At 40.9% G+C, this 12,104-nt stretch overlaps 1 protein-coding gene across 1 annotated transcript in view; it reads right to left on the bottom strand.

Moving 5' to 3' along the window:
* The window catches only part of SMCHD1 (structural maintenance of chromosomes flexible hinge domain containing 1), a 126,174-nt gene extending 114,446 nt beyond the window's left edge, over positions 1-11,728 (bottom strand). The window contains exons 1-3 of the mRNA XM_082640411.1: positions 11,178-11,728; positions 2,486-2,561; positions 1,448-1,609 (exon numbers count right to left, since the gene is read on the bottom strand). Of these exons, the coding sequence (XP_082496537.1) occupies positions 1,448-1,609; positions 2,486-2,561; positions 11,178-11,354 (415 nt within the window). The 5' untranslated portion in view covers positions 11,355-11,728. The remainder of the gene's footprint in view (positions 1-1,447; positions 1,610-2,485; positions 2,562-11,177) is intronic.
* Positions 11,729-12,104: the final 376 nt, after the last annotated feature.

Raw genomic sequence — 12,104 nt, forward strand, 5'->3', positions numbered from 1 at the left:
TGCCACAACTACTGAGCCTGCGCTCTAGAGCCTGCGAGCCACAAGCCTGCATGCCTAGAGCCTGTGCTCCGCAATGAAGAGTAGCCCCTGACTGCCACAACTAGAGAAAGCCCACGTGCAGCAACGAAGACCCAAAGCAGCCAAAAATAATAAATAAAATGAATAAATTTATTAAAAAAAGAATTAGTCACAAGAACATTCAGTCATTTGTAACAATTAAAAAAAAACTGAAATAACCTGAATGTCTAATAACAACAGTACACTGTTCAAATAAATTACATTATATAAATACTGTGTAACCCCTAAAACAAATATATATTGACATGCATATTAAAGATGTTCATTACATTTTAAATAAAAAGGTAGGTTAAAAAAGTATGCATTGGGAATTCCCTGGTGGTCCAGTGGTTAGGACTCTGTGCTTTCACTGCTGAGGGTCCGGGTTCAATCCATGGTCAGGGAACTAACTAAGATCCCACAAGCCATGCGGCGCGGCCAAAAAAAAAAAAAAAAGGATGCATCATACAAAACCATTAAAAAGGAAAAAAAAAAATCAAACAATATGAAGAGGTCTGAAATGATAAACACCGAAGTGTTGGTGGTAGTTACATCTGGGTGGCAGAGATAGGGATGTTCTTTATGCTCTTTTTGCTTATCTGTGTTTTCTAATTTTCTACCAACTCTAACGCATATACAATGAAAAAAATTTTTAATAAGAAAGTTTACAGGGAGTTCCCTGGTGGCCTAGTGGCTAGGATTCCTGGCTTTCACTGCCAAGGCCCAGGTTCAATTCCTGGTTCCTGGTTGGGGAACTGAGATCCCACAAGCCACAGCACAGCCAAAAAAAAAAAAAAAGAAAAAGAAAGTTTATAATGAACATCTAAATAGTATTAAACACTTTGGCAGGGTCCAGACAGAAAAGATTCTCTAAATCAACTAGCAAACAATCCAAAGGTAGGATAAAAACTGGCAAGTAGTAAAGGTGGAAGGAAATTATAAAGAAATGATAAAGAACACAAACCACTTACTTGTGCTGTTCAGCTATAAAAAATGTGCAAGGTAAAACAAATATTTTCTCAACTGCGAGAGGTGTATAGGAGGCCAGGAAGAATAAATCAGGAAAGGAGAGTGTACAGGAGATAGATGTGTAAGTACAAGACCTCTTAGGAGTTGAAAAGAAATAAAAAAAAAAAAAAAAAGAAAAGGAATGAATTCTCATTCTACATTAGTTTTAAAGGAGAAGTATCTTTATTATGAAGTAAGATGACTTAGGTAGAAAAAGAAGTACACTGTAATGAGGAGACGAAGTAAGGACACTCACAAAAACTGATCACAGTCTGCGAATAAAGTAGAATGAGATCTTTTTTAAAGTGAAGGACTAGGACTCGTGATCAGGGGATAAAGGTCAGTGATAGTTTATCAAAATTAGTATAAATGGAATACTTACGTAAAGGATTTTGTCCTTCACTTGCATAATATTCATACATGCCACTTTTAACCAATGTGTCATAGTGAGGTAGGAAGTCAATTCGTTCTTTTGTAGCTGTTAGTAGTAACTGACTGACTGACTGTAGCAGATACAGAGTGACTCCATCTTTAACAGTTTCATCTGTAATCAAGAGGTAACATCTTAAGTGCTAAGCTAGCAACCGAAACACAGTGAATTTATAATTTTAAATATACAAACTGTTATCTATGAGATGACTTTAAAAATTGTACAGGCAAATCCCCAAACAATGGATCCATCTATAAATTCAGTTGTGTTGTGTTTTGTTAAGAATATCAGTGAAGGGCTTCCCTGGTGGCACAGTGGTTGAGAGTCCGCCTGCCGATGCAGGGGACACGGGTTCATGCCCCAGTCCGGGAGGATCCCACATGCCGCGGAGCGGCTGGGCCCGTGAGCCATGGCCGCTAAGCCTGCACGTCTGGAGCCTGTGCTCCGCAAAGGGAGAGGCCACAACAGTGAGAGGCCCCCTTACCGCAAAAAAAAAAAAAAAAAAAAAAGAATATCAGTGGAATAGGTTCAAATACTTCCACTCATCTGAAACACTCAATTCTTAAGTTAAGCTGTCACAGAAAATCAGATGAGGAACTATATTAAAGTGGTATCAATATGAATGGAGAAGAATGATTAAATCCAAAAAGGAATCAAGCATGAAAAATTGGCAAGTCTTAGAACATAACTGGGTAAAAAAAGATAATGGAAGAATCCAAGTTGGTCAGAACAATTAGCTTCTTAAGGGCCCAAGTAGAAGATCTGCAGCTAGGTGTTGTGCTGAGCAAGGTCTCATCTTCTGTAGCCATAAATGATGTCAACTCTTTTCCTATAATCTTGCTTGAAAAATATGACCTCTGCACAAACTGGATGCATGTATCCCCAAAACATCACAGTTTTTTGATGCTTATCTATCCCATAAAATAGTCATTGCTCTATGATATACTAGAACATATTAAGTATAAAAGCATAAACATTAACATTGCTTACCAAAATTATCACAGGTAATTTCTTTCCTACTTGTTGTTGTAATAACAAATTTTTCTTCAGGTGAAATGTCAAGTGTCTATCCAAAATAATAGAATAAAATCAATTATTATACAAAGGAAATAAATGCACTATTCAAATTTACAAAAATATGAAAATATTGATAAGGATATTATAATCTTCTAACAGTGCCACATTTATTTGAGAAATATATCTTAATGTTTTAAAATTTTGCCTTTGCATAATTAACCACAAATCTACCTACAAATTACCTAGATTTTTCTGCTATTATATGTCACCTAGGAACACAAGTGATTAATTGAACATTTTGAAAGGGTTTAACATCAGCAGGGCTCTCTTAGACAAAAAACATAATTTTATGTCAATATATAAGTAAACTTATTTGGAACAAAGTATTAACATAACACTTATGTTCATATATATTAAATATTTAAATATGCAAAAACAAAAGTACTAGAAGAAAAGAGAGGTTAATATTTTATAACACTGAGGTAAGTATAGCCACACTACGCAGGGTATCTGCATAAAGAATCTTTATATCTATTATAACCCCTTCCAAAAGTATAACTTTAAAAAATTAAGGCAACGTAAGTTATGGGGGAAAACTACAACAGGAAACAAAGTGTTAGCATCCTTACTTCTGTTTCAGGTAATGATGAACTAGTTAATCTAGACCAACCTTACACAGGAGATTACTAAAAAAATCTAGACTAATGATATTCAAGTCTTCAATACTGATACTAAAAACCCTATTGGTCACTACTGAAACTAACGGAGGCACTAACTCCTTACTCTGAACACTGACAAATTAGAGGGAAAGAACAAAGCATTTATCCTGCTTTCTTGTACCAGTTAGATTTCAGGGTAACCATATATCTCTAATTGATGAGGCGAAGTTGTTCTTTTGCCTCATCGATTAGAGAGGCAAAGAATTCCTGCTAATAAATACAGGAGGAATGGCAATCAGAATAGCACCATCAATGAATGAACCTTAAATTAAAACTTGTTTAAGGAGGAATCCTGCTGAAACCACCTGAATCCCACTAATTCAATCTTAGCATTTCTAAGAGTGGGTAAAATAGCCTTACATTATGTGCCTCCTGATGTGATGTAATACGAAGTAACAGCACCACCTATGAAGTAGTTTTTGCTTCCCTACCCCAAAGAAGCTGAACCTAAATCTTAATTATAAGCCTTTAAAAATAACTTTGAGTTTATAGGATATGTTGAGTTAGAACAAGCTAAATTACACCATAAAGGAGCACAGACAAATCCAGAATGTGGAATATGAGAGACAAACCAACTTGATTTCTTCAACAAGTCAGTGTCAGGAAAAACAAAAGACTGGGGGAAGGTACTTTGCTCAAATGCTCTAAATTTTAGAAGAATTAAGAAACATAAAAAACCAAGTTCAGGGCTTCCCTGGTGGCGCAGTGGTTGAGAGTCCGCCTGACGATGCAGGAGACATGGGTTCGTGCCCTGGTCCGGGAGGATCCCACATGCCGCGGAGCGGCTGGGCCTGTGAGCCATGGCCACTGAGCCTGCGCGTCCAGAGCCTGTGCTCCGCAAAGGGAGAGGCCACAACAGTGAGAGGCCCGCGTACCACAAAAAAAAAAACAAACAACCAACCAAGTTCAACGTAAGGACCCTGTTTTAAACAAACCAACTATAAAAAAACATTTCTGAGATAAACAAATCTGAATATGGACTGAACAATACTATTAAAAATGTTAATTCTGATGGTGTGATAACAGAAGTGCATGTTGAGTATACAGGAGTGAAGTAAACTAAGGTCTGGAATATGCTTCAAAAGGCAAAAAAGAAGCTAGCGTGGTAAATGCTTGGAAACTGTTGAATGTGGATGATTATACGTGGTTTCATTATACTATTATCTCTTTGTGTATGTTTGAAACTTTTAATGACAAGAATTTCTAACTTAAAATATACTATTATAGGGCTTCCCTGGTGGCGCAGTGGTTGAGAATCTGCCTGCCAATGCAGGGGACATGGGTTCGAGCCCTGGTCTGGGAAGATTCCACATGCCGCAGAGCAACTGGGCCCGTGAGCCACAACAACTGAGCCTGCACATCTGGAGCCTGTGCTCCGCAACAAGAGAGGCCGCGATGGTGAGAGGCCCGCGCACTGCGATGAAGAGTGGCCCCCACTCGCCGCAACTAGAGAAAGCCCTCGCACAGAAACGAAGACCCAACACAGCCAAAACTAAATAATAAATAAATAAATAAAAGCCATTTCTAAAAAAAAAAAAAAAAAAAGATAGTTAAAAATATATATATAGGGCTTCCCTGGTGGCGCAGTGGTTGGGAGTCTGCCTGCCGATGCAGGGGACGTGGGTTCGTGCCCCGGTCCGGGAGGATCCCGTGTGCCACGGAGCAGCTGGGCCCGTGGGCCACAGCTGCTGGGCCTGTGCGTCCGGAGCCTGTGCTCCGCGGCGGGAGAGGCTGCGGCAGTGGGAGGCCCACGTACTGAAAAAAAATAAATAAATAAATAAAAAAATAAATATATATATATATATATATATATATATATATACACACACACTATATATATATAGTATATATATATACTAGAGCCCATGCTCCACAACAAGAGAAGCCACTGCAATGAGAAGCCCACACACTGCAACGAAGAGTAGCCCCCGCTCGCCACAACTAGAGAAAGCCCGCATGCAACAACAAAGACCCAATGCAGCGCCCCCCCCCCAAAAAAAACAAAAAAAAACAAAACAAAAAAACTAGAATGAGGTATCCTCTCACACTGGTCAGAATGACCATCATCAAAAAGTCTACAAATATTGATGCTGGAGAGGGTGTGAAGAGAAGGGAACCCTCCTACACTGTTGGTGGGAATGTAAACTGGTACAGCCCCTATGGAGAAGAGTATGGAGGTTCCTTTAAAAATTAAAAAGAGTTACCATAAGATCCAGCAATCCCAATCCCACTCCTGGGAATATACCTGGAAAAGACAAACTCTCTAATTCAAACAGATACACACACCCCAATGGACATTCCAGCACTATTTACCATAGCCAAGACATGGAAGCAACCTAAATGTCCATCAACAGATGAATGGATAAAGAAGATGTGGAGTGTGTGTGTGTGTACACACACACACAAAATGCCATAGTACTCAGACATAAAAAAGAATGAAATAATGCTTGTTTGCAGCAACATGGATGGACCTAGAGATTATCATACGAAGTGAAGTAAGTCAGACAGAGAAAGACAAATACCATATATCACTTACATGTGGAATCTAAAAAAAAAGATACAAATGAACTTATTTACAAAACAGAAACAGACTCACAAACATAGGAAACAAACCTGGGGTTACCAAAGGGGAAAGCAGGGCAGGGGAGATAAATTAGGAGTTTGGGATTAACAGATACACACTACTAGGGAATTCCCTGGCAGTCCAGTGGTTAAGATTCGGCGCTTTCACTGTGGTGGCCCAGGTTCAATCCCTGGTTAGGGAACTACCCGCAAGACGCATAGCCCCCCCACCAAAAAAAAAAAAAAAAACAGATACACACTACTGTATATAAAATAAACAAAAAGAACCTACTGTATAGCACAGGGAACTATATTCAATATCTTGTAATAACCTACAATGGAAAAGAATCTAAAAAAGTGTGTGTGTGTATGTATATATCTGAGTCAGTTTGCTCTACACCTGAAACTAACATTGTAAATCAACTATACTTCAATTATTTAAAAAGTTCTACTAAAAAGACAGCTATATTTTGAAGGACAAAAAAATAAAGTATAGGCCTCCATATAGGGAAGGTGGATCTTACACATTTCGGATAGGCCCGAAAGTCAGTACAACCATATTGAAAAGCAATTTGGTATACTTTAGTAAAATTAAAAATACTCATATCCTATGCAATTCCACCCAAGAGAAATGAAGCTATAGACATAAACTGATGGGGAAAAAATTCTATTTGTTTACAGAAATAAAAATTGTCTCCACAGATCTTAGGCTTTTGTATAATCAAGACAGTCTTTATTTCTCAGTTCTTTACTACTTTATTTCTACAATGTCCTAACTGTTAGATCATGTGGTTACATATCCTGTAGAAAAAAATACATATTTTTATAATTAAATTGAATTTTTAAGATCTATGTACATCTGAAAAGTATTTATATATTTCATAAATCTCTCCATAGCTTTATTATTCAATTAAGATACATAAGCTATCTTTTTTCTGTCTTATCTATAAGCCTTTATAAAAATTATTTCTCAAATTCATAACTTCTCTAAATATTTTATAGCTCTGGTATTCAACAAACATAAATTAAATATTTTTACATTATTCATTATGCTTTTATTCAAGATGTCATACTCTTCTCTCTCCAATTTTTGGTCTAAAAATCTATGTTATCAGACGTAAACTAAAGACTTTCGTATATTTGTACTCACCTGGCCTTGAATACAGATACATTTCCTCTGCCTTTCTCTATAGGAAAGCAGGATGACATTCTATTTGGGCAAGAGTCGTGACTGGGCTTTTTCATTTTTATAAGAGCACTTCAATTCCACCTTTTTCTGGATTAATGTTAAAGCATATGGATCTTCCCAAGTACCAGCCCTACATGTCTTTAGGTTAGCTTCAAAGTATCTGTTGCCCAACTTCTCTCAAAAACCAATTTTAAGAAATATTTATGAAGGGCTAACCAACTTGTAGTCCATAAAATCCTGAATACTTTAAACTTCATCAATGGATTAGGTCACTCAGAAGTTATATAGTTCAATGCATCTCTCTGAACAAAAAACTAGCCTTTAATGATGTGCTTTGGTATTATATCCAATTGCTCTGTCCCTGAACCATACCAAAACCAGGAACACCCACACTGCACTTGGGTGAGAAATTTCTACAAAAGTTTGGGTGGTAACTGCTTAAAGCAGGCTGCAATACCCTAAACAACACATAGCTGTACCTTGCATTAAAAGACAAGATAAGAAGAGCCTCTCCTATCTCTAAGAATGTTGTCCATTTTATCAGGATTTGTGAGGAATCTAGGGAGAAATTTTTCTCAAATCAAAGGTTTGCATCATTAGCAGCTGGAACGTTTTTATTTTATAGACATTGTGGATTCTGTATCAATTACCTTTCCTTCTTTGTTTGGATGCCCAAGAAACTCAAAGTTGATTTCATGGCTCAGCACTGGTATATACTTTAATCAAATGAACTTCCATTTATTAGTTCTCCTCAGGTTACTATTCTACTCTTTCCTACATCTACCTTCTTTTACCTTTTTTCTTTTCATCTTTTGGAATTTTTAACGTAATATACCTTATGTACAAATTTTTTTGAAGGAACAGATTGATTCATTTAACTAACAGCTATAAACCAACTATTAGGTAAGGTTCCTACCCTCAAGAAGCAGAGACTATTTTTTAAGTATGATAGTATAACAAGTGCTATAGAAGGGTGACAAGGAATAGTGGAACCACACAAGAGAAGAAGTAGGCATTTCCTCAAAATTAGGGGTGGAGAGGAGGGTTTGCACATATGGGACTTAATGCCTGGGCATATTAAGAACTAGCCAAATAAGTTATTTTCTAATCTTTGATTCTGCAAGGTCACAAGGGCTCAAGTGAGTCAATAACTGCTTATCACAGGTGTAAGGGCTTCTGCCAAATCCACCTTTTCCTCTTCCTTCCTCTTGATTGCTCCTCTTTTCTACAAAGTGCGCTTTCCCCAAATAACAGTTTAGGACCCATAATACTTTCTAGCACTACAAACACTTATTAGTTTGTTTTCAGTTTTAATGAAAAACTTTAATTTAGTGCACTATCTGCCTCTTCGCCTAAAAAGGAAAATGAAGGCTTTAGTGGACATTGTGGATATTGTTTTAAAAAAATACAAGATTTAGAATCAAACAGACCTAGATTCCAATCCCAGTTTCATTGCTCATGAACTGTATAAACTCAGACTTCATTCAGTAACTTATTTCAGTTCTTCAAGTCTGTAATGGGGACAAAGTTATGGGATTAGGTGGCATAATCTAATGATGTTTTAAACTCTCAAAAAAAAAAAAAGTTAGCCTTCCTTTTTTTACTAGTTCTTCCCTCCCACTTCTAATCAAATTTAACCTTCTCTGTTCCAGCAGGAAAAAGTGGGAAGGAGAGGAAAAGAATTAGTCAAAGAAAATATTTTCCTTGTTAAAATATTGAAGGAATGGAATGAATATATCTGTTCCCTGTAACACAGAACATCATTTGAGGCTGAGTGGAATAACAAAAAGAACTTGGCTTCTGGGTTTGAATTCTAATTTTTGTACTATCTGTTTGACTTAAGTGAGTCACCATCTCCAAAAGTGAGTTTCCACTTCCGTAATAAGAGGTTAATACACTTCCCCTATATATGTAGCAGACTTACTGACTCTTCTCACATGGGAGAATTATTTCTAGAGGGAGGGTAGATTAGTACAACCTTTCTGAAAAACAATTTAAAAATACGTATCAAGAGCTTTAAAAATATTCCTGACCTTTGATCCAGGAATTTCACTTCTAAGATTCTAAACCAAAGAAAAATAAAGTCATAAAAGACTATGCATATAAGGGGAAAGAATTTTTAAAAGAATATATATATATATATATATATATATGTAACTGAATCACTGTGCTGTACACCTGAAACTAACATGACATTGTAAATCAACTATACTTCAATGTTTTTAAAAAAGAAGGAAAAAAAAAAGTTTAAACTAAAAAATAAAAAAATAAAATAAATCTCCAAAAAAAGACTATGCATTCAAACATGTTTATCATGGCATTGCTTAAAATTGAAAGTAATGTAAATGTCAACAAAAAAGAGAGATCTGGTTATGTAAACAGTGGTACAAAACAGACCACTTCGATTATGAAGACTTGCATTAAAACAGAAAAATACTGACAATATTAAGTGAAAAAAATGGACTATAGCCATGCATTATGGTTATTTAAAAATGGGGGGGTGAGGGGCTTCCCTGGTGGTGCAGTGGTTAGGAATCTGCCTGCCAATGCAGGGGACACGGGTTCGAGCCCTGGTCCGGGAAGATCCCACATGCCGCGGAGCAAGTAAACCCGTGTGCCACAACTACTGAGCCTGAGCACCTAGAGCCCGTGCTCCGCAACGAGAGAGGCCACAGCAATGAGAAGCCCGCGGGCACCGCAATGAAGAGTAGCCCCTGCTTGCCCAGAGAACCAATGCAGCCAAAAATAAATAAATTAAAATAAATAAATTAAAAATGGGGGGTGAGGGTAAGGATACAAAGAAATAACTCCAAGTGCTAACAGTGGTTATAAATTTCACAGTGAGTGAAAGGTTTACTTTTTTCCCTCTGGTTCCTTATATTCTTTAATGTGCTAATAGTTTAAAATCATTTTTATATGTCATGACTTTAAATCATTTACATATAATCAATATAAATATTTTATATAATCAACTACAAAAATAATAAACATGAAGAGTTTCCTTTCCCTGATGAATATAAAACATTCATCCAAAAAAAAGAGCATCCATTCATTCACTTTTCAAAGACATGGGAATCTGCTATATCCATACACAGAATGAACTTTCGAGTTTATAAAATTCTGTCTCCATTCTAATTTGGCCATTTACTATGTGCCAGGCACAATTCCAGACGCTGGGAATACAGAACAAATCAAAGTCCTTCCTCTCAAGTCGTTTTTTCCCCTGAGTCTTGATTTCAATTATTTCAGCAACTAGTATACAGAGTCAATAGCACTAAAAACATCAGCCTGCTCAAGTTAAAACACTGCTTCACACCAAGTCCTTTTTCCTTGGAAGCTAAGTGTTCTCTATCGCTTAAAAAGAGTCCCAAGTGGTTAATGCAGCTCACGACAATACCCCTTCTTTAAAGCTTGAGCACCAGCAACACCTCAGATCTAGAAAAGACTTCCCAGTTTAAAGTAGGACTTTGCCTACATAGTCATTAACTTTTAAAGCAAACTAGTACAGGGAGTATATAGGTCCTGTGGTATTCCGCAGATACCCTCGGACACCATTTGAGTGGTTCAGGAACTCCCAGGGGGCTGGGGCGGGGGGTGCAGGAAACCAGAAGGGCAGCTCCACCTGCGAAGCTCTCTAGGTCAAGTGCTTCCACTACGGAAGGACCCCGCCAGGGCGGGCCTGCAAGCCTTCTTGACAGAACGACCCAGGAAATTACTGCATCACTGAACGAACCTGTGGAAAATCGACTCCAGGAATTTAACAACTTCTATCACAACACTCCTAACAGAGCCATCGGGGAGAACTCCGCTCTCTTCTTTAAAAAACAAAACAGAAGTTCCACCCGAAAGAGAAACAAGTGGCTTTCCCGACTGGAAGAAGAGCTGCACGGCCCCAGAGTGCTAAGGTCGCCCCGGGCCCATGAAACCCGCGGCACCAAAGCCCGGGCGGCGCGACTCCCGGTACAGGGCCGGGGCAGAGGGAGGCCCACCGACCGCCGGCTCCGCACTCCAAGGCCGGCGCCCGGACCGGCCCCAGGTTTCCCCGCCCCCCTCGGGCATGGCGGGCACCCTGGAGGGAGAAGCCGAAGCCGCAGGACCGGGGCCGGGTGACAGGTTTATTGCCCCCGGTGAGCAACTTGGGCTTCTCGTCACCCTCCCAACCTCAACTCTACCCGCGCATCCCTCCTTAGCGTACCTGACACACTGAGGCGCGGAACGCCGCGAAGTCCGAGCGCTCCGTGACCTGCAGCGCCCGGTCCCCGAGCTCCGACTCCTTCTCGCGCCGGTCAAACAAGTATACCGTCCTGTAGCCGTCGCCTCCGCCGCCCTCTCCGGTCTCCACCGAGGGCCCGCCGCCGCCCGCCGCTGCCATATTGGGGAAGAGGAGAGAAAACAGCAGCGCCGGCCTCTGCGGCCGTCGCGCTAAAGGCCGAGGTACGGGCTCCGCGCGGCGCCTTCAGCTCCAGCCCCCGGGTCGGCACAAGGCCTCTACCCCGGCGCACTCAGCTCCTCCCTCGGCGGCGGCGGCGGCGACCGACCAACCGCAGGCGCGAGGATCACCCGGGAACCGATTCGAACGAGCTCCTACCCGTACACCACGTCACTTCCGCGGCCCGCCGCTCCCGCAGAGGAGGGGGCGCGCGGCGCGCTCCTCGCAAGGCCGGATCCCGCGCCCGCTGCCGCCCAGGGGAGATCGCAGCGTTCCCCGCAACCAGGCTCGCCGCCTGTAGCTGTGGCGCAGGAGAAAGAGGGGCCGCCGGCGGCGCGCAGGAGGCGGGGCGAATCCAGCAGGCCATGCGGGCTGAGGCGGGACTAAGGAGCCCGCTGCCCGGGGCCCGCCCCTTTCGCCTTCGCGAAGTTGGAGGGGAGCGCGGTCCCTAGCGGGCGGCGGCGCTCTGAGGGAACAACCCGGTATCCGAGGCGAGCGGCGGGGGCAGTCTTCCGAAGGACTGTTTTCTCCCGGCCCAGAGGGTCCTGGTACCTTCCCGCCTCTCCATAACCCCGACCGAGCCTATCCGGCTTTGAGCTCCTGGCCCCGCGGCAACGGCTGCGAGCTCAGGACCAGGTCGCGTGAATGCGGCGGTGGGAAGCGCCAGGCCCGCGGGCCTCGCGGTGTGGACCT

Source organism: Mesoplodon mirus (assembly GCF_964341445.2).
Source record: "Mesoplodon mirus genome assembly, chromosome: 13".
In the NCBI taxonomy this organism is placed as follows: domain Eukaryota; kingdom Metazoa; phylum Chordata; class Mammalia; order Artiodactyla; family Ziphiidae; genus Mesoplodon; species Mesoplodon mirus.